At 38.5% G+C, this 22,801-nt stretch overlaps 1 protein-coding gene across 1 annotated transcript in view; it reads left to right on the forward strand.

Annotated features, from left to right (window-relative positions):
• Positions 1 to 1,065: 1,065 nt before the first annotated feature.
• ELP3 (elongator acetyltransferase complex subunit 3) overlaps positions 1,066 to 22,801 on the forward strand; it is a 93,948-nt gene continuing 72,212 nt past the window's right edge. Inside the window, exons 1-7 of the mRNA XM_081092872.1 lie at positions 1,066 to 1,140; positions 4,273 to 4,372; positions 6,894 to 7,032; positions 14,701 to 14,771; positions 15,557 to 15,620; positions 17,623 to 17,691; positions 20,570 to 20,724. Of these exons, the coding sequence (XP_080948998.1) occupies positions 1,122 to 1,140; positions 4,273 to 4,372; positions 6,894 to 7,032; positions 14,701 to 14,771; positions 15,557 to 15,620; positions 17,623 to 17,691; positions 20,570 to 20,724 (617 nt within the window). The 5' untranslated portion in view covers positions 1,066 to 1,121. The remainder of the gene's footprint in view (positions 1,141 to 4,272; positions 4,373 to 6,893; positions 7,033 to 14,700; positions 14,772 to 15,556; positions 15,621 to 17,622; positions 17,692 to 20,569; positions 20,725 to 22,801) is intronic.

The raw sequence follows: 22,801 nt of genomic DNA on the forward strand, positions 1-22,801 counted from the left end.
CTGTATGTTAAGGAGAGAGATTCTTACATTCTGGTTCATGAATAAAGGAGATCATGGATGGGTTTCAGGAAAACTTATCTCAGACTACAAACACTGCATGCGTGCATTTTCTGGAGACACCTCCATAGTGTTCATGATGGTTATCAATGCTATGTGCCCGCCCAGCCTCCAGACCCTTATTTAGAGGCCGCCTACTAGTACATCCACACTCTCCTTTAGGCTTCCTGGTGCAGCCTCTATGCATAAGCTTCATCCTGTCTCTGCACCACCCAAGTCCAGCTTTTATTGATTTATTATCATTATTATTATTATTGGTTTTGGTTTGTCTTTCTCAAGCCCAGCTTTTATTGATTTATTATTATTATTATTATTGGTTTTGGTTTGTCTTTCTCAAGTCCAGCTTTTATTGATTTATTATTATTATTATTGGTTTTGGTTTGTCTTTCTCAAGTCCAGCTATTATTGATTCATTATTATCATTATTATTATTATTATTTTTGGTTTTGGTTTGTCTTTCCCAAGTCCAGCTTTTATTGAATTATTATTATTATTATTATTATTATTATTATTTTTGGTTTTGGTTAGTCTTTCCCAAGTCCAGCTATTATTGATTCATTATTATCATTATTATTATTATTATTTTTGGTTTTGGTTTGTCTTTCCCAAGTCCAGCTTTTATTGAATTATTATTATTATTATTATTTTTGGTTTTGGTTAGTCTTTCCCAAGTCCAGCTTTTATTGAATTATTATTATTATTATTATTATTATTGGTTTTGGTTTTGGTTTGTCTTTCCCAAGTCCAGCTTTTATTGAATTATTATTATTATTATTTTTGGTTTTGGTTTTGGTTTTGGTTTTGGTTTTGGTTTTGGTTAGTCTTTCCCAAGTCCAGCTTTTTATGCCCAAGCATCAGGGCCACAGCTTCCCGCCTCCCCGGCTCCGCTAGGCGCTCCGCGAGGGGCGGGGCCGGCTTGGCGCGCACCGCCGTCTGGGAACAGCTTTACGATATATTGACTTTCATTTTACGACAGGCGGGGCTGCTTTGTGGCTGTCAACTTTCCCCGAGCTCCGAGCTAGTAGCCACATTAGCGTGGAGGCTGCAGCGGCGACGGCGGAGCGATGAGGCAGAAGCGGAAAGGTGCGGCCGGGGCGAGGGTGCGGAGGCGGCGGGGAAGGGCGGACCCCTTCGCGGTCAGATGCTGGGCCCGGTCTTCCCCGCGGGAACCCGCTGCCGGACCCCGGAGTCCTCCCCCCGGGGTCGGTCTTTCTGTCGGCGCCCGCCCCTCCCTTTCCGCTTTACCTATTGTGCTCCTTTAACCCTCCCTCCTCTCCCTCCCTCCCTCTTCGGCAGCCAGTTGGTGGCTTTTGCATAAAAGGCAGGAAAAACTTTATTTCAAGGTGTCTTTTCTAAGTAGTTAACGTGGTCGGTCGATTTAACTCGTGCTCGGATTCCTTAATTGTTGAGGGCTTTAAAGGACACGTTGCACGTGTTGGGTTTTTTTCTTCTTTTTTCCTTCTAGATTTCTTTTTCAAGCCGTAAGTTAAAAACATCCCCGAATTCTCCTTGGAATCCGTGGGACAGTTATGTCCATGTGTATTATTGCCTCCCGAGTTAGCATGGAGCAATTCCATCTTTAGTTTCTCCACTGGATGGGATCAGATTTCAAGTATGTTCTCACAGGTTTTATGATAATAACTACCTTTTATTGAGCTTTTTGCTAATCGTTTTTGAAGTTGGTAACCACTCCCATTTCACAAACGAAGCAGCGATTCAAAGAGTTAACTGACTTTCCAGCCCAAAATTATTCGTAGGAACTAGAACTGGTGGGTCAGACTGTCTCTATGAACCCAAAATCATTTTTTAAAAATCAGTTTTTAGTTACTATGCTACTTGACATCAGCTGCAGTTTTTTGGAGCAACAGGTGTCCAGGTTACCTTCAGTTGTCTGGCATCCAGCCCTACATAACCCAAATTAGTCATCTTCTTCCTCTAAGTTGTCCCTTAATCTGTCAGACGGGCAGCTTTAACTTCATCTGTCACCAAACCCTATCAGCTCTTAGAAATGCCTCTTGAAATAGTTTATTCCTTATCATTCTGGCCACCATCCTTTTAACTCAACCTTAATCAATAGCTACTTTTGAATAGTACTTTGGCTTTTGTAGACATTATTTCAGTTAATCCTTACAGTGGTCTTGTGAGATGTGTATGTACTAGTATTATCCCAATTTTGCAGGTAAGGGAATGGAGCTTAGAAGTTATTGATCTTCTCATTATCACACAGCCAGTAGGGGTTGAGAGCTGCGGAGGGAGGCTGTCATCCAAGTTTTTTACTGTAAATCTTGAGGGTGTTGTGTTTTTCTTTTTCTTTCTCTATTTTTTTTTTTTTTACAATGTTGCCTTTTAAGAGCCTTGCACCTAGTACCCAGATTAAAAGTGTATGTGTGTGTGTGTATAGTTGAAAGTATTACATATGTCCCCTTTTTTTCCTCACTCTAGCCCACCTCTGCTCCACCCCATGTTACCCAGATTTTATGTATTTTCACCGTCTGAGTCACTTTTTGTATCCTCATTTTCTTTTGTAAACTTACTTTCTTTAAACACTACTTTCATATTTTTACGCCCAAACTTGAGACTATATAATTCTCCATTATCTATTGCACTCCATTTAAATGTCTTTGCCTAGTAGCTAATGCGCCCTATAATCTAGTAGGGTACACCTTACTCCATCAGAAAGCCTGTGTTCTGGTTAGACAATGTTCCTTCATACAAGGATAGGGAATTCCTCCTCCTAACATTGTTCCTTCTGGATTGCCATCTGTTTTGCTTGTCCAAATCCTGCTCTTTCATTAAAGACCCCTGTGCCCTTTCCTCCATGAAGCCTTTTCTTCCTAATTTATTTCTTCAGCTAATTCTTGATACACTCAAGGGCTATACAGGTGGGTTTCCAATCTTTATCTATTTTTATCACCTGAATCCTCCTTTTTCCTCCAAATTCTTATGCAGAAACTTAGCATTAAACAGGTGAAAGCTGAGCTGCTTTGGTTGAAATGGAGAAAGAGCTCTCCCTTTCCATCCTCTCCCCCTTCCTTTACCTCCACCACCAGCCCTCCCTCTGTTACACAGCAAATGAGGTGCCTTTCTAGAACTCTGAAGTGCTGAGTTACAGGTTTGGAAAGCATTTAGCCTTTGATTTTAGATGGACTTTTTCCCGTTGCAGATTGTTTTGTTCATGTTAGCCTTGCCTCATTAAATTAGAGGCAGCTTGTTACAGTGAAAAAAACATGGATGTTGTTGAGAAAAGACCTGGATTTGACTTAACTCTGCCATTTACATTCGCATCTTAGCTTGCCTTAATTTTTCACATCTGTAAAGTGAGCTAACGATACTTACCTTACAGTATTGTGAGGTTTCAGAGGAGATAAAATAAATGAAAGGGCTCTATACCTGCGGGCTTTCTATGCTCCTTCCTGGTGACTTTATTATCATGGAACGCCAGCTTTCTGTGTGAACAGGAAGCATGGTTGCTAACAGCTCCCAAGCTGCAAGCTCATAGTTTTTATCATTGGAGAGATTGTGTGTTTTTGCCTTGAGGGGAAGAGCTCACATTGGCCTGACGTGGGTAGGTGCTGGTCAACTGTAGTTGCAGGGATGGCGTCATGTAAGAACATGTCAGCTTCCGCTGTTGCCTTTTAGATGAGAAGGGAAGCCTCAGTTGCCATGAGAGGGTGATGATGGTGGACAGACTAAATCTTAGAGATGCATTAAGATCCTTAGTATAAACCCACGACTTTTCTGTTACAAAGTAAATTCTACTTTCTGCAGGATACCTAGGTTTGCGTTTAACTTCACCCCTTGATAGCATTTTCATGGGACAGGCAAATATTCCTGTTCTATCTCACTGTGTTCTGAGAATCAGATGAAATAAGACATGTAAATAGAATTACAAATCTGGAGATAAAGGGAAGTTATTTTAATTACTTTGGTCCTTTCCTGGGCAATTAGGTTCTTTCTCCTCGTGTTTGTTGCTGTCATTCTCATGGTGTATGAGCTTCTAAAGCAAGCTCTTCCCATATATAGGCGAAGCCAGATTTGTTTTAAAATAGAGATACCAAAGATATGATCATCCTGTAAACAGAGGTTTAGTGCTTGTTAACTTGAGCTATTTATTTGGCATGGCTGGAATAATTTTGGAAGGAAAAGGGATAATACATAAAAACACCTTTACTGAATAATAGGATTTTTTTACATTGTTAAATATTATCTTTCCAGGAGACCTCAGCCCTGCTGAGCTAATGATGCTGACCATAGGAGATGTTATTAAACAACTAATTGAAGCCCACGAACAGGGAAAAGACATCGATCTAAATAAGTAAGTGGATCTATAAAAAAGGTTTCATAAGAGATCTATTACTCTCAGGTAACAGATCTCTTATGAAATTATCAAATTCTACTTGTTTCCTATCTCATGCTTTATTTTTTACTCGAGAATTTAGCTTTTCTGCCCTGCCCAGCTACTCATGGCAAAATTGTCTCATAGCTAATAATACTAATAACTTCTAACATTTATTGGGCACTTAACTATGTCCCAGTCAGTGTTAGTAGTGCATTGTATATATTAGCTCAGTTGATCCTTTCAGAAACTGTATGAGGTAAGTACTTACATCATTTGATAGATGGGTAATCTGATACAGAAAAGTTCAATAATTTGTCTAAAAATAAATGGCTGTGATTGGCAGAGCTGGGATGTGGAAATATGGGTTCTTTCTCACCAAATGCATGACCTTTCTTAAGATCCTATTCTCTGTTAGTTGAGATACTGTAATGTTTTACCCCTTCCTTGGAACATTGTGCTTATTTAATAAACATTTGCTAAAGGAATAACTATCCTTTTTTGACTAGGAAGACATTTTATTTATTTATTTAACTTATCTATGATCCTTACCTAAGGACATGTTTATTGATTTTAGAGAGAGGAAGGAGGAGAGAGAAAGAAATATGGAAAGGTTGCCTCTTGCATGAGCCCCAACCAGGGACTGAACCCACAACCTAGGTATGTACCCTGACTGGGACTCAAAACCTCAGTCTTTCAGTGTATGGGACAATGCTCCAACCAACTGAGCCACACCAGCCAGGGCAAGACATTACATTTTAATCTTTTTTCTACCATGTCTTTGGCAGGTTTTTTTCTGTCCTTGTTGGCTATACTACCAATTATACAACTCTTTTATTTCTAGTGAGCATTTCTACTTACTATAAATTTTTATCATTCTCTTTTATTTAGACATCTGAAGCTAAAGCTAGCTTCTCCTTAAAATCAGTTCCTACTCAGATGTCGTCTTTGATTAGTTGTGTTAACCTTCACCCACTAGTGAAACTAGTGTTACCTTTGAATCATTTTCCTTGGGCCCAATTAGGGTCTCATCTCATGTCCCCAGTTGCTTATGGAATTAAATACAGATTCCTCAGCCCATTATGTAAGGCCACTCGGTCTGGCTTCAACCCACTTTTCCAGCTTTTTAAATTTCTGCACTTTTACATTGATAACCTTTTGCTTTCTATTAAGTTGGTCTACCCATATTTCTTAAAATATGTGTATATTTGTTTTTGCGTCTTCACATAAGCCAGCGATTCTCAACCTGTGGGTCGCGACCCCTTTGGCGGTCGAACGACCCTTTCACAGGGGTCGCCTAAGACCATCCTTACATTATGATATTTACATTATGATTCATAACAGTAGCAACATTACAGTTATGAAGTAGCAACGAAAATAATTTTATGGTTGGGTCACAGCATGAATTGTATTTAAAGGGCCAGAAGATTGAGAACCACTGAATAAGCCATCCTATTTGCTCTCGGTGTCATCTTTCTGTTTTCACTGCATGTCTGAAGTCTGTTCTTTTCTCTGGGCCCATTTTCTCTGAATATCTCCCCAGCATACATTGAGTTACTCTCTTGAATGCTGGAAGTACTCATTGTTGTGTGTGTGTGTGTGTGTGTGTGTGTGTGTGTGTGTTTTATCACACACATTTATTTTTGTTCATGCCTATCTGCAAACATAGAGCATGAAATGACTATGCCTTATACCTCCTGACATACCAAGTACTTCTGTAGTCTTTGGACATTCCATGCACTCAGTTAACATTTGTAGAAAATGATGCAAACACCTCAATATTTCTAGGTGGGTTTAAAATTAGAAGTTAACGTGACTGTTAGGGTTTGACTATTGGAAAAAGAAAAGTTGGTAAAATTATAGAGATGAGTAAGGGATTATTAGTTGGGATAAAGTTACTCCTGAGGGTGAGTGTAGGGTATTAATTGGGAAGGGGCAAACGGGTATTCTGAAGTTCTTATATTCTATTTCTTAAAGTGTGGTTATGCAAGTGATTGCCTTATAATTGTAAAAGTCTGTATGTTTTATGTTCTGTTTTTATGTATACAATCCTTTGTATACTTTTGTGTAGCTTTCTTTTGTTTTTTTGTTTGTTTGATCTAAGACAGTGGTTTGCAGCCAGGTGTGGTTCCCCTCACTCCTCCCAGTGGACATCTGGCAATATCTGGAGACATTTTTGGTTGTTACAACAGGAAGAGGAGTGCTAGTGAGTAGAGGCTAATGATGCTGCTACACACCCCACGACAGAATTAATCTGATTCCAAATGCAGCAGTGCCGAGGCTGAGAAAAGACGGAACCCTTTGAAGCTGGAGCACCATTTGAATGAGACTTACATGGTGTCACTGTCCCGGGCCCCTGATTTTACAGCCGTTAAAGCCACTGCTGTCATCTGATGAAAGGGTAGAGGAGGAGTTGATGATATTATTTACAGGTCATTTCTTTTGGTAGCGTTTCTTTGAAATGCTGTGATCTTGATAATGCTAGATGTTTTACTTTCAGGGTGAAAACCAAGACAGCTGCCAAATACGGCCTTTCAGCACAGCCTCGCCTGGTGGATATCATTGCCGCAGTCCCACCACAGTATCGAAAGGTTTTGGTCCCCAAGTTAAAGGCAAAACCCATCAGAACTGCCAGTGGGGTGAGTACTTCAATTCACGTAATACTGATTGTGTATCTGTCCTGCCAGAAATTCCTGCCTCTATGTAATGCCCAGGTAGTGAGGTAGAGATGGGGAATTTAAACTGATATAACCTGTGTATTATGATATATGTGGAGTGGAACATGAGTACAGAATGCTAGGAGGGCCTTGAAAGGGAAAGAATTCACTGGGCTTAAAAGAGTAAATGATGTTTTGGTGTCTTTAAAGGTATAGATCGAGGCTTGGTGATTTTCACAGTATGATAGATATTGTTGGCCTCCATATTAAGCTTATGGCTCTCAAAATAATTGATATTTATAAAAGGTAATTTTAAAAGGTAATTAATGGTGCAGTCATGCTATACATGGTGACTCTGAAGAGATTGACACAGTAGGAAATGCAGTGGGAGTCCAGAAGACAGACAGAGACATCCTTGCAGTAAAAGGGACTAAGAAAGCCGAGTAGAAAGTGTGGAGCTTAGCCCTAGCTGGTTGGGCTCAGTGGATAGAGCGTCGGCCTGTGCACTAAAGGGTCCCAGGTTTGATTTCGGTCAAGGGCACATGCCAGGGTTGTGGGCTTGATCCCCAGTAAGGGGCTTGCAGGAGGCAGCCAGCCAATGATTCCCTCTTATCACTGATGTTTCTATCTCTCTCTCCCTCTCCCTTCCTCTCTAAAATCAGTAAAAATATATTTTAAAAAAATGTGTGGCGCTTGCTTGACATAAACGATGCTCATATAAGCAGAAGGAGCAGGCTCGAACAGAATGGGAACAAGGGCACAGGGAACTGAGGTGCAGAGATAGAGATGATAGAAGTGTGTGCAGGGAACGGTGAGGACGCCAGACTGCGGGGGAATTGATCGTTCGTTTGGGAAAGCCTCAGGACATTGGATTACAAAGTTAGTTTGGGATCAGCTTGTAAAAGTTCTTAAATGTCCCACAGAGAAATTGGACAATAGGAAACTGTTTAACGTTTTTGAGAAAGGGAGTGATATGAACAAAATAAATTTTCAGAAAGTTACTTTGGATACAAGATGTAGGGTAGTTTGGAGAAAAACAAACGAACGAAAAACAAAACAAACTTGTTAAGATACTCTTGGCTTTACCTAGGTGTGAGGTGTTAAGAGCCTGAATTAGGGTAGGAGCTCTAGGATAAAAAGGATGGGTGGGGGAGATAGGATTTGGACCCTCTTAAAATATGGTACCCAAATTGAATTCTCTGTTCCTAATGTAATCTAAGAAGTTCAGTATGGCCCTACCTGGTGTGGCTCAGTGGGTAGAGCATTGGCCTGAGGACTGAAGGTCACTGGTTCGATTCCAGTGGCGGAATGTACCTCGATTGCAGGCAGACTCAATTCTCGGCCCCAGCTGCCGGAAGCAACCAGTTGAGGTTTCTCTCTCTGTCTCTCCCAGTCCCTTCCACTCTCTCTAAAATCAATGGAAAAATACCCTCCGGTGAGGATTAACAAAAAAAGAAGTTCAGTCTGTTATTTGAATGAGGATATTATATTTCTAGTAATTGAAACTTGCATTGGCTTCTTTGGTGGCTGTATATCCTGGATTATATTACATGTATGGCTAATTAAACCCCAAAACTTCTACATGAAATGTACACCAATCCTGGTCTCTTCTCCCTTGTACTTAAGTGTTTTTGTTTTGTTTGTTTGTGTCTAGGTAAAGGCTCTTTAAGAAAAACCAGTATTTCCAAATCTCTCACTTTTTCCTCTTTCCCCCAAGGGCAACCACTTTTAACTCTTAGCGGATTTCTTAGTATTACTTCCTTATCCCCAATAATATGCTTTATAGATAAGTCTTGAATTTTTGGTTTTGCCATGGTTTATGAGCTTGACACTGTGGAAGACAAAGATTGAGCAACCTTTCAACCTGATATACTTGGCTTTATGACACCATTCTATCTGCTCCTCTGATCATTTCTTTTATTTCTTTGAGGGCTACTCTTGTTCTGCTTGCCTCTAAAAATTGATGTTTCCTGTGGTCCTAGGCCCACTGTATTTATGCTGTACTTGCTTTCTTTGGTGATCTCATTCATTCACATTTTAAGTATAGCCATATACTACTTACTCCCTGCTCCAACCTCTCCCAAGCTTCAGGCTCATTTCAGATGGCCTGTTAGACATCTCCTTTGACTCCATGTTGACCCTCAAGTGTATCATAACCCAAACTAACCTCAGATGTATGTGCTCATCCATCTTTCTTGTCCATCTTAGTTTCTAGTGCCCCGCTTCACTCAGTTTCATCTGCTTCCTTTCCCTTCTCCCCAGGAATGAAATGCATTGTTCATTCCTATCACCGCTGGTAGGAATGTTTTATTTCTTGTTTAGATTATTTCAGTCATTTCTTAACCTGTCTACTTTGTCTTGCCTGCACCAGATGTATTCTGCAATGTCACCAGAGTAATCTATTAAAAATATCAGAAGTACACAGCTGATTTCTATGTGCTCTGCATCCTGACCTCCATGCTTTTATTTCTGCTGTTACTCTGGTGGTTCTTTGCTTTTTGTGTGTGTGTATTTTTTAGAGAGCAGTCTTCAGGTTACAGAAAAATTGAACAGAAAGTTCAGAGTTTTCATATACTTCCTTTCCCTTCTCCCCAGGTTGCCCTATTATGAATACCTGGCATTGGTTTGGAGCATTTGTTACAATTCATTTTTTTTTCCACTGTAACAAAATTCAAATGTTTAATTTTTTCAAACTTAACTATATTAATAAAAATAAATCATATTTAGACCGTCTTCAACACTTGTGCATCATCTTTATAGAACTATGCTTTCAAAACACATTTTGTAAAATACATCAATTTCACAATTAAAACATGTTTTATAAATGGGGGAACATTAAAGAACATTAAGTTAGTTGAAAATATACCTCATAATGCTGAGAGTTATGCTGTTCTTTATCAAATTAACTGTATTTGTATTCAAAATAACATGGCTTTTAACTAAAGACAATTATTTCTTGTCCCTTTCAGTGATTTCCTGAATCCAAAACAAAATTTGTGTATTTATTTCTTTGAAAACATCATTCGTTGACCGTCCTTTCACTGCCATGGAATGATTTGCCTTCTCAATCCAGTGGATTTTATTAGTGCGACTTTCTCCAACAAGTTCTTTTCACACTATTATTAATTGAAGCTTACAGTTTTTACATTAGGGTCCCTCAAAGTGTTGTACATGGGTTTTTACCAAATGTGTAATGTCATGTATTCACTATTAGCTGGATCATATAGCATAGTTTCACTGCCTTAAAACTCCCCTGTTTATCCTTTCCTTAGCTCCAAACCTCTGGCAACCACTGATCTATTTACTGTCTCCATACCTTTGCCCTTTCCAGAATGTCATCTAGTTGGAATCAGTCTGTGGCCTTTTCAGATTGGCTTCTTTCATTTAGCAAGATGCATATAAGGTTGTCTTTTCAGTGGCTTGATAGTTCATTTGTTTTCGTGCTTAATAATATTCCACTGGATGTACCACAGTTTATTTATCCATTCACTTATTGAAGGGCATCTCGGTTGCTTCCAGTTTTTGGCAATTGTGAACAAAGCTGTAAACATCTGTGTGAAGGTTTTTGTGTACTCCTAAGTTTTCAATTCATTTATGATTACTGGATCACGTGGTAAGACTATGTTTAGCTTCGTAAGAAACTGTCAAACTGTCTTCCAAAGTGGCTGTACCATTTTGCATTTTTCATCAACAGTGAACAAGACTTCCTGTTGATCCACATGCCTGCCAGCAGTCAGTGTTTGGGATTTGGGCCTTTCTAATATGTGTGTGCAGTGGTGCCTCATTGTTGTTTCAATTTGCAATTCCTGAATGCCATCCGATGTTGAATATCTTTTCATATACTTATTTGCTATCTGCATGTCGCCTTTGTTGGGGTGTCTGTTCAGATCTTTTGCCCTATTCCTAAAAGGGTTATTTGGTTTTTTTATTGTGAAGTTGTAAGAGTTCTTTGTCTATTTAAGGAACACGTCTCTTATCGGAGAGGTGTTTAACAAATGTTTTCTTCTAGTCTGTGGCTTGTCTTTTCATTCTCTTAATCTTTCTCAGAGCAGGACTTTCAAATTTTAATGTAGTTCAACTTACCAATTTTTCTTTCATGGATTGTGCTTTTGATGTTGTATGTAAAAACTCATGGCAAAACTGAAGGTCACCTAGTTATCTTCAAAAAGTTTCATAGTTTTGCATTTTACGTTTAGGTCAGTGATCCATTTTGAGTTTGTATTTAAGGATTTTTGTCTGCTTGGTTTGCTTAGAACACCATGTTCGTTGTTATTCTTAGTGTCACTATTACAACTATAGCTACCACATGTTGCCCACCTGTTACATACCAGCCACTGTGCCGGTATGTTTTCTAATTTAATCCTCAAAACAGTTTTGAGGGATAGATAGTATTGTCTTCATTTTCCAAAATAGGAAAATGCACAGCAAGAGGCAGAGGAAAGATTCAAACCTACACCTCTGGCTGACCCCAAAGTCATTGTTTTTTCTACTTTATCAGTAAATTTTAAGCAGTATTCAACAAAACTACAGGATTCCTTAGAGTTTTTTAGGCGCTGCTAAGGAGAATAGTATAGGGAAGCCGGGGGAGCAGGTCTCATCTCTACTTCATCCAGGGCTACTGCTTTTAATCTTATAAATTGGGGTTTTAAGTAAAACGTTACGAAACAAGAGTTCTGCTGCTTTAAAAATGTTTGGAAACTACTGCATATTGCTTCCCTGGCCCTATACCTTGTTAGCTCAGTTAACTCTTACTCAGCACGGTTTTTGGCCCCCCCCCCCCCCCCCAAGGCTTTCCTGACTCCCCTGGTCAGGGCTAATTAATTCCCTCCTTTCGGCATTCCCAGGATTTTCTGCATTCCCAGGGTTTTCTACATGCGTGTGGTTTTGAAATAGCCTATTTCTGTATGCCTAAGGCAGTTCTGCTAGGTACGATTTTAGAGGACGGAGGCAGTGTGTTCATATTTCTGCAGTCACGCCCGCTCTGTGTGGCTCTAGAACAGGGGTGGGCAAACTTTTTGACTTGAGGGCCACAGTGGGTTCTTAAACTGGACCGGAGGACCGGAACAAAAGCATGGATGGAGTGTTTGTGTGAACTAATATAAATTCAAAGTAAACATCATTACATAAAAGGGTACGGTTTTTTTTTTTGTTTGTTTTTTGTTTTAGTTTTATTCATTTCAAATGGGCCGGATCTGGCCTGTGGGCTGTAGTTTGCCCACGGCTGCTCTAGAACGTGGCCTGTGTATGAGGAGGCTCTCGGTAAAACAATGCTAAATCAGGTTGGCCTCATCAGTGGTATATATGGTTGTGTCTCCTTTTAAATAAAAACATTTGTTTGAAACAATTAGTTTTGCAGTCAGATCAGAATATTTATGTATTTTGATGTTTCTCTAGAGCAGAGCTCAACCTTGGCTGCACGTTAGAATCACCTGGGAATATTTTTAAAATGATGATTTCTGGGCCTCATCCTCCGGAAATTCTGTTTCTTTGTTACTAATGTTGTGGCCCCACCCCATAACAAAGAAACAGAATTTCCGGAGGATGAGGCCCAGAAATCAGGATTTTAAAAAGATTCCCAGGTGATTCTAATGTGCAGCCAAGGTTGAGAACCACTGCTCTAGAGATCATTATTGAATATTTTACATTAAATTTTAATAATTTTTTTTTTTTTTAAATTTTAATAATTTTTATTATGAAAATAATCACAAACTTACAGAAAAGTCAAAAGTCCAGTACAAAGAACATTCCTCCCCTCCCCCAGCCATTTAAGAGTAAGTTGTGAAACTCAAGCCTTTGAATACTTTAGTGCATATTTCCTACAAGTTAGGACATTTTTGTACATTGCTGCAATACAGCCATCCAAGTCAGGAATTTAACACTGATACATGACTGATGTCTAATCCTCAGACCTCATTCATGTCTCACCAGCTGTTTCAAGAATGACCTACAGGACCCAGTTCAGAATTACATGTTGCATTTAGTTGTCATGTCTCTTCCGTCTGGACACTGCTGTATTTCTTTGATTTCGTTACTTTAACACTTGAGGATGTCAGACAAGTTATTCTGTAGCATGTTCCTCAATTTGGTTTAATCAGATGTTTTTTCATAATTAGATTCAGGTCATGTGTCTTTGGCAGGAGCATTAACAGAAGTGATTTTGTATTACTGCATCCCATCAGGGGGGTATAATTTCATTTTGTTTTGTCATTGATGTCTGCCATGCTTCTCCTCTGTAGAGTTATTCATTTCCACTTTGTAATTAAGTTTAGTGTGGTAAAGTATTTTTGTAAATATTATGTAAATATCCTCCTGTTCCTCATCAGACTTCCAATTTACTTATTCATATACTAGAGGCCCGATGTACAAAATTCATGCAAGGGCCTTGTTCCCTGCTGCCGTCACCGCAGTGGCCACCTCTGCCTTGGCCCCGCCTGCCGGGGCTTTGTCCAGAAGGAAGGATGTCTGGTCTAATTAGCATATTATGCTTTTATTATAGATTTGTATGAGTGGATTCATGGTTTCTTATTAGGTGGCTTATAATCATTATTTATTTTGATGCACAAATTATCCCAGGTTTGACCAGTGGGAGCCCTTTCAACTTGATTTCTGTCTTTTAAAAAAAAAAAAAATGTTCCCATCATTCTTTGAGCAATTTTTAGCTTTCTGTCATAATAAAATGTTTCAGGCTCCTCTTATACTTTCTTTGCCCGGGTTCTGGAATCAGCCTTTTCTCTCAGGAGTCCTGGTTCCTTTTAGTAGAGAAGGGCATTTAGAGGCCAAGATCTGAGCGCTAGGTAAGCTATTAGGGTGTTGCTGCTTCCAGACCCTGTCAGTGGATCAAGCTAAGAAAATATATGCATGCATACATACATACATGCACACACATATACATAACACATTTGCTTCCATATTTATTTGTATATCAGTCTGTTGAAAACTATGAGTTCACAATAGTACCTTCAATTCTATCCAGGACACAGAGTTCATTTTAGTTCTCTCCCTTTCCATATTTATAACTTTCTTCTCTGACAGTAAGAAACCTGGCTTGCATTCACCTTAGTGTGTGCCTTTATTTGAGTAACCACTCCTATATGTAACCAGCCTCCTATTTCTACCATCCCCTTCTTTCTCAAGCTTTACTCTCTTCACTCACCCAACTTGGGCTCTGAAAGACCCCTCTGAGAATATTTTGCACACACTGTGAAGTCTAGCTCCTAGTTTAATTGTCTCTGCTCTAAATATTGAGATCTAGTGTGTCCACAAGGACTTTAGATGTAATTGTGTAGAATTGCATAAAGTCGTTTTTTTCTCCTAGGCTATTTTAGTAAAACAAATCAGAGAGAATAAGAATCACTGTGACTTTAAAAGTTATTTCTTATTTTTTACGTAATTTATTGTAAAGTCTAAAACAAACTAGTATATACAGTGCATATGTGCATTTTAGAGAGATCAGTGTTATTTTCAAACAACATTGAAAAGAGATCACCCTTGTACCCACTGCTCAGCTTCAGAAATATAGCATTATCAATACCTTTGAAGCCCGCGTGCCTCTCTGGTTCCATTCCGCTCCCTTTTTCTGAGATACAGTCTCGCTCCAGGATTTTCTGTCAATTCTTTCATAATAGTTTTATATTAACCTTTATTTTATAGATTGCTGTTGTAGCTGTGATGTGCAAACCCCACAGATGTCCACACATTAGCTTTACAGGAAATATTTGTGTGTAAGTATGATGATTTTGATAAGTTGTGTGTGTATATATTTTAATTCAATTAATACATCCCCTAGAGCCTTAACCAGTGCATGCTGGTAATATTTAAAACTTTGATTTAATAGATTCATAAGTTAGTTCTTTGAAACAGCAACCATTGATAGGATATTTTGTTTTAAAAATGAAACAAAGATTTTAATTTGTTACAATATGCAATAAAAAATACATAGGTTATAGAACTCAGAACAGTATAAATTCTGTTAATTTCAGTAAACAGTTCTGTTAGCGCAATAAATGAAACATGGAAATTCCAAGTGTCAGAAATTTTAAATGAATTTGGGTCAGAAAAGTATAAAAATAAAGTTATTTTTATAAATAACCTTTAAACTTTTAAAATCGAGATAATTGGAAAAATTAGTGGAAGAATATGCATGATTCCAAGTAGAAAGATTAAATAGGTGATGATATTCTTAACTGTAGCTACTAAGAGAGCACTCTGAATATCAACCCAAAGTTAGGAAAACTTAGGTCCTGTTATTTGCCCCTAAAATCTTAAATCTTTGAAATAATAGTGATGGCAGAATTCTGAAAATGATTGTAATATTGTTCCCTTATATGTTCAACTCGTTTACTTGTTAGTAGAAAATATTATTTATAGACACTGCAAAGGTAGACTTTTCTCTTAGGATTTGAAAGTGAAATTTGTTATCTTGATTTTATGGAGACAGCAATATTTGAACTTGACTGTTGAACTACGTTTTGTATCTGACATCTTCATTCTTCTGTTTTATTGGCAGATACTGCCCTGGTGGACCTGATTCAGATTTTGAGTATTCGACCCAGTCTTATACTGGATATGAGGTAAAGTAATGTGAGGCTGTCCGAGGAAATGTTACATCATACTTTGCCTGTGTGTGCTTTTACAAGTACTAGCTGTCTTAAAATCTTTATTTTTTCCTGATTACAAAGGTAGTTTTATCCTGACTACGTATATTTTTCTAGTCATTGGAGAAATACTTATGGAAGCATTTATTATTAATATATGTCAGACAAGCATTTTATGACTTTAAATCTTACCAGCAGCATTTTGAATGTAGATGCTACCATTATCCTGGCTTTATGGATAAGGAAACACAACCCTTAAACAACGGGCTCAAAGACTCGCTGCGAGTCAGTGACAGAGCCAGGCTTTGAATTCTGTGTTTCTCGCCACTACATTGTACTACCTGTGTGTGCAGCAGTGGAAAAACTGACAAGGTCCCTTGTCTTGTGGAATTTACATTCTAATAGTGGGAGATAGACAATAAAGAAACACACAAGAAAAACATGTCAGGTACTAGTAAATGCTACACAGAGAAGTAAAATTGTAAGTTATCGCTGGGTGGTAATTTAGCTGTGGTGTTAGGAAGGGATTCTCTGAGCAGGTGATGTTTTAACTGAGTCCTGATTACAGCAAGGGGCCTTTCCAGAATTTCAGCAATGAGCATTTCCAGCAGAGAATAGCTAGAACAAGGAGCCATGTTAGGAATGACGGTGGGATGTTCTGGAGCATAGAGGGTAAGAGGAAGAAAGAGTTTGGAGAGACATATCATAGTGACTTGTAAGCCAGGGCAAGGAGTTTGGATTTTATTATAGGTGACATGAGAAGTCATTAAGATTTAAAGGAATCGCCCTAGTTGGCGTGGCTTAGTGGTTAGAGCATTTGGCCTGTATACCGAAGTTCTCGGGTTCTAGTTCAATTCCCGGTCAAGGGCACGTACCTGAGTTGTAGGTTCAATTCTGGCCCAGTCGAGGGTGAAACACATTGATGTTTCTCTCTGTCTCTCTCTCTCCCCCCCTCTCCCCCCACCCCCCTTTCTTCCTCTCTCTCAAAGAATCAATGGAAAAAAATATCCTCCAATGAGGATTAACAATAATAAAAAAGATTTAAAGGAATGATATAATCCAATATAGTTTTTTAAAAGATCATTTGAAGGTAACAAAGGATTAGAGTGGGGGCAAGAGTGAAAGAGGAGACCAGTGAGCAGGCTTTTGAAGCAGTCAGCCTCTTCAGAGAGGTCAGTAGCCAGCTAACTATGTGCCTTTCTTCATATATACATATACATATATACACATATACATATACATGTGTGTGTGTGTGTGTGTATATATATATATATATATATATATATATATACACACACTAGTATGTTTTTTTAAATTTTTTACCTGTCTTTCATAGTTCAGATTTTTAAAAATACAAAAGGAATTATTCAATGAAAAGGTTCCTTGTTCCTCTTGTCCCCTACTTGTCCGTTTCTGCTCCAGCCCCCTCCACTCCCAGCAGTCAGTATTATCTTTCCTGTATATCCTTTAAAGAAATTATATGGATATATAAGCACATAGTTATTCTTTATCCTACTTTTTTACATATAAGCTACTGTATCAAAACCTTGCACCTTGCCTTTTTCATTTGGCAATATAGTTTAGAAAACATATTACTATGTTGTTTCTTGGTTGAGAATATTCCATTGTATAAAAACATAAAGGCTTTTTTGTTAAGCCTTTATTTAAAGGTTATTTTACCAAATAACTCTTTTGAATATGTATGCACATCTATGTCTGTGAGTAGTATAACAATTTGTGTTGTTTCCATAAGTGCTGATACAAAGATAAATATGATCTAAGACGATGCCCTGCTGTTCAGATCCTCATGACAGTGAGGTGGAGACTAGCCAGCTGCTACAGGACATTATTTTGAAGACTGAGAGAGGAAGAAAGGAGCACAGGAGAATTTTATTTTTAATACACCCTTTGAAACCACTTTTTATTTTTAATTTAGTGTGGGCATAACAGAATCTTTTTCTCTTTTTTTTTTTTTCAGCCAACCTCCATGCGAGCTATTCGTGCTAGATACGACCCTTATCTACAGACAAGACACCGCATAGAGCAGGTAAGTTTCTAAAAAGCAGTTTTAAATTAGATTTTTATACTTAGAGGTATTATTTCTTGATTTGAGTTGTACCTGAAATAAGCCCTAAAAGAGTATTTTTCCCCATTGTAAGTTTTTACTATCCATCTGAGGGAGGGAGACTATTTTGCAATACCTAGAAAGATCAGAACTATCACTTCCTTTAGAGACTGTTGTTTTCTTTAAACGTTTTGTATTCTATAGATTTCAGTTTGTAGGAAGTCATTTATGGTATGAAATTTACAGGATGTAGATGTGTGGAAACACTTAGGCAGTAGGTGGCTGGACTGAAGTTTAGCTTTCCTAGGCCACATGAGTTTTGTGCTGTTTGGAGGAGCAGGAATGGGGAATTGACTGCAAAGGGATGTGAGGAACACTCAGGGGCTGTGGAATCATTCTGTATTGTGATTGTCATGGTGGTTATACAACTCCAAACATTTATCCAAACTCATCCAATTTATCCTTAAAATTAATTGTATGTAACTTATACCTCAGACAGCTGATTGTATGCAAATTATACCTCAGTATAGCTGATTGAAAACAAGAACTTTGTAAATGGCTATGCTCTGTTCAAGAAATCTGAACATTAATACAGTTTTATTTTTACAGATTTTATCATTTTAAACTTGTCCAATTAAAAAATATGTGAACGCTGTGTGCAGTAGTCATGGGAACATCTAGTAGGGCAACCACAAACCTCCACTTGTAATACGTACCACAGCAAGGCGCTCTGTGTTTACCTAACGGCACTCTTAGTGAAGACCGTCCGGCTCTGATTTCCTCTTCACTGTCACCCAGGCCTGTGTGGGTCGGGCTGGTCAGCTACAGGGGAGGGCCCCACTGCGGGCAGGGAGCCTGCGTAGTTTGGAACAGCGTGTTCTAAACTGACCATTGCTTGGATTTCCTTTTTTAGCCATGATATTTATGTTTAATTTATTTAAAATGTTTTAATACTGTGTAAAATGTTTTTGTTTACCTAAAAAGAGCATGGATTTTAAAAGATTTAGAACTACCATAGAGCAGTGGTTATTTTATTTATTTATTTTTTAACTATAAATTACTAGAATCATCACAGCTTTTCCAAAACATGAGCCAGATCTTTACCTCTGGATGTTCTCCTTAAGCCTGGTTTGGGGTCCTGCCAAGATACTCTGAAAAATATACCGGGATGATTTTGTTGTGTATCCCTTGCAAACCATAGACATATAGAATATTCTTTTAGTCTTGATTTATATACACATATATAAACATACTTATATATATGTTTTTAAAATATATATGCATATGATATATTTATACATATGGATATGTAAATATGTATACATAAAGATGTATATATGTATAAATTATTTGCCATTTTAAGAAACAAATGTTAAGCATACACATCCTTTACATAGTACATTCATTTGAGTTCATAACTTGGTAGCAACTTAATCCAGTTTTTTTTAAGCCCAAGATATGGCAAGAAATTTAAATACCTGTTTTTGAAAAGTAGAATCTTGGCTTATTGTGGTTGATAAAATCAAAGATCTGTACCATTTGCATCTATAATAGTAGAGGCATTATACTTCATATTTTATCAATCAGATTTTTATTTTCCTCCCGGAAAGCAGGCTTGAGGTTCCACCTATGTCCAGAATCCTCACAATTGATTTAAAACTTTAAAGTTTTAATTTACAACTGCTTTCTTAATTTCTGTTTTTAATATAGTGTTCTTTTTCTTTCATTTGCATCAAGTCCTGATTATGCTGCATGAATGATCTCCTTTGTCCCCAAGGCTCACCACAGAGTCTGGCATAAAATACATGATTGATACATAGTTGCTTATATTTGCCTTTACTGCTTTCTAGTTTATATTCTGTGTGTTTTTAAGATTTCCACTCAGCTCTGTAGGTATTAACATCAAGCTTCTCGTTTATTATTTTTAACTAGTGGCCCGGCACATGAAATTTGTGCACATTAAAATGGAATTAATTAGAGGAAATATTTTAATATTGCTATTTGCCCTTTATAATAGAAGTGTTAGACATGAAAGAAAATTAGTAAAATGTGTATGAAACTCTCCCTCCTGTTAGTCTGGGGCGCACCCCGGGACCTAGAGTCAAGTCTCCGCCCACCACCCGCACGTGCTTCAAAAACGCAGAAGACCCACACCTGGCCGGCCCCACCCCCGTCAAGCCCCTCCGGGCAGGGGGCACAGCCTGAGGTCCCCCAGCCCAGTACTGGGGTGGGGGGCACGGCCTGAGGTCCCTCGCCCTGGTCAAGGGCCATGCAGCCTCAGGTCCCTGCTGTTTGGTTGTGATGTTATGGCATCCTGGCTGATTTGCATATTCCTCTATTATATAGATAGAGCAGTGATGGTGAACCTTTTGAGCTCGGCATGTCAGCATTTTGAAAAACCCTAACTTAACTCTGGTGCCGTGTCACCTATAGAAATTTTTTGATATTTGCAACCATAGTAAAACAAAGACTTATATTTTTGATATTTATTTTATATATTTAAATGCCATTTAACAAAGAAAAATCAACCAAAAAAATGAGTTCGCGAAGGCGTTGGTGGTATAGTGGTGAGCATAGCTGCCTTCCAAAAAAATGAGTTCGCGTGTCACCTCTGACACGTGTGTCATAGGTTCGCCATCACTGAGATAGTCTCACTCTCCCTCCTTATTTGAGCTTTACTATTTTTTTTATTTCAGAATCTGGAATCTCTTTTTTTTAATCCACAGAACTTAAGTATGTTTAATTGCTTCTCATTTTTAAACTATACTGATGAAAACACTGCAAAATAAAATTAGAAATTTGCAGTACTCTTAGGATAATGATTGTATCCTTTTAATGTTGATTAATTTATGTCTTTCAGTTGAAACAGCTTGGTCACAGTGTGGATAAAGTGGAGTTTATTGTGATGGGTGGAACATTTATGGCCCTTCCTGAAGAATACAGAGATTATTTTATACGCAACTTACATGATGCCTTGTCAGGACATACCTCTAACAATATTTACGAGGCAGTCAAGTAAGAAATCATTATCTTGTCATATTCCCCAAAGTGGTTGTCAGTTTATCTTCCCAGCAGCAGCCTATGAGAATCCCTTTGGCTCTACATCTACATTCCTCTTCCTTTCTTCCTTTCTTCCCCCCCCCCCCTTTTTTTTTTTGGTGGGGAGGTGAGAAATGGGAGATTTCATGATTTTTGTTTGCTTTTGATGGATTGTAATACATTATTTTTCCCAGTTTTATTGAGATATATTGACATATCACTGTATATGCTATGGTGTACAGCAAAATGATTTGACTCACATGGTTACCACAATAAGTTTAAATTAACATGTATCATCTCACACATCCCTAGTTCTTGTAGTTCTGTAGTTCTTGTAGGAATGGATTATTTCCATTTAAATAATTCCTTTTTTTTAAGTGAGTATGGTTTGTTGACATTAGCATTCTCAAGAGAAAGAGTGGTTCACAAGATCCCTCTGAAGCTCTTTTTAGCCGTAGGCTGGTCTAAACTGCAGGCAGGAGTCGTTTTGATTGAGCGAGTTGAGTTTTTAGCCCACCGCATAAGGGCCCTGGGTACTCTGGAACGTTTAGCTGCTATAAAATCAACACAGCAAGTGGCTGGTATTAAGTAACCATTATTTCCTTTATAAATAGCTACTTTTTAGTAATTATTAAATAATGTGTTTGAATTGATCATTTATTTATTCCAAAGTCTAGTTGACAAAACAGAATTATGCATTCTTTTGATGCTTCATATCTCAATTTTTAGCAAGAAGAATTCTAAAGTTTCATATATAATTCAATGAATTAAGAAGTGAAAGTCTTTTTTATGTATTTATTTTTTTTTACTTTTTTTTTTTTAATCCTCACTCAGGGAAATTTTTTCCATTGATTTTTAGAAAGAATGGGAGGGAGAGGGAGAGACAGAAACACCGATGTGAGAGAGACACAGAGATTGGTTGCCTCCCACATGGTCCTGACCAGAGTCAGGGGCCTGCAACCGAAGTACGTGCCCTTGACTGGAATTGAACCCGGGACCCTTCGGTCCACAGGCTGACACTCTATCCACTGAGCCAAACTGGCTAGGGCAAGAAGTGAAAATCTTAAAATAATTTTTATTTTCAGAAGTTTCAGGAACACCTTGCTAGTCCCTCTTATTGATGGTATTTTTTTTGTTTGTTTAATATATTTTTATTGATTTCATAGAGGAAGGGAGAGAGAGAGATAGAAATATCAATGATGAGAGAGGATCATTGATTGGCTGCCTCTTGCATGCCCCCTACTGGGGATCAAGCCCACAACCCGGGCATGTGCCCTTGACCAGAATTGAACCCGGGACCCTTCAGTCCACAGGCCGACGCTCTATCCACTGAGCCAAACCGGCTAGGGTGACGGAATGTTTATTGAGGGCACACTAGATGCTATGCACTGTTAAAGGCACTGGGAACAACGTGGTGAACAAGACAGATGCTGTCCTTGCCCTCGTGGTACTTACTATTACTAGTTCAACAAATAATCAACAGTAACTGCTATGATGGAAATAGACTATGGTGCTAGAGAATAAATAGAGTTACTCTCTAGACAAAGTGGTGATATTTAAGCTGAGATCTGAAGTGTGAGGAAGACTCAGGCCAAGAGCAGAAAAAAATAAGAGAAAGGCACTAAAATGGGGAAGAAGTTGGGCTGTTCTAGGAACAGAGAGGAGGCCAAAAGCTTCCAAATTTTGTAAACTCTAGGGCCGTGGTCGGCAAAACACGGCTCGTGAGCCGTATGCGGCTCTTTGGCCTCTTGAGTGTGGCTCTTCCACAAAATACCATGTGTGGGCGCGCACGTACAGTGCAATTGGAACTTCGTGGCCTATGTGCAGAAGTCGGTATTTTGTGGAAGAGCCACACTCAAAGGGCCAAAGAGCCGCATGTGGCTCGTGAGCCACGGTTTGCCGAGCCACAGTTTGCTGACCACTCCTCTAGGGGAACTAAAATTTTATTTGAAATGAGGTAGGACGTTGATGAGTGGTTTTAAGCAGGAGAGTGACATATTCAGGGTCATAAGTAAGATGGTCATTCTGACTGTTGTCTGACTAATGGATTAGA

The sequence above is a fragment of the Myotis nattereri genome (assembly GCF_964212035.1).
Source record: "Myotis nattereri genome assembly, chromosome: 5".
Taxonomy (NCBI): Eukaryota; Metazoa; Chordata; class Mammalia; order Chiroptera; family Vespertilionidae; genus Myotis; species Myotis nattereri.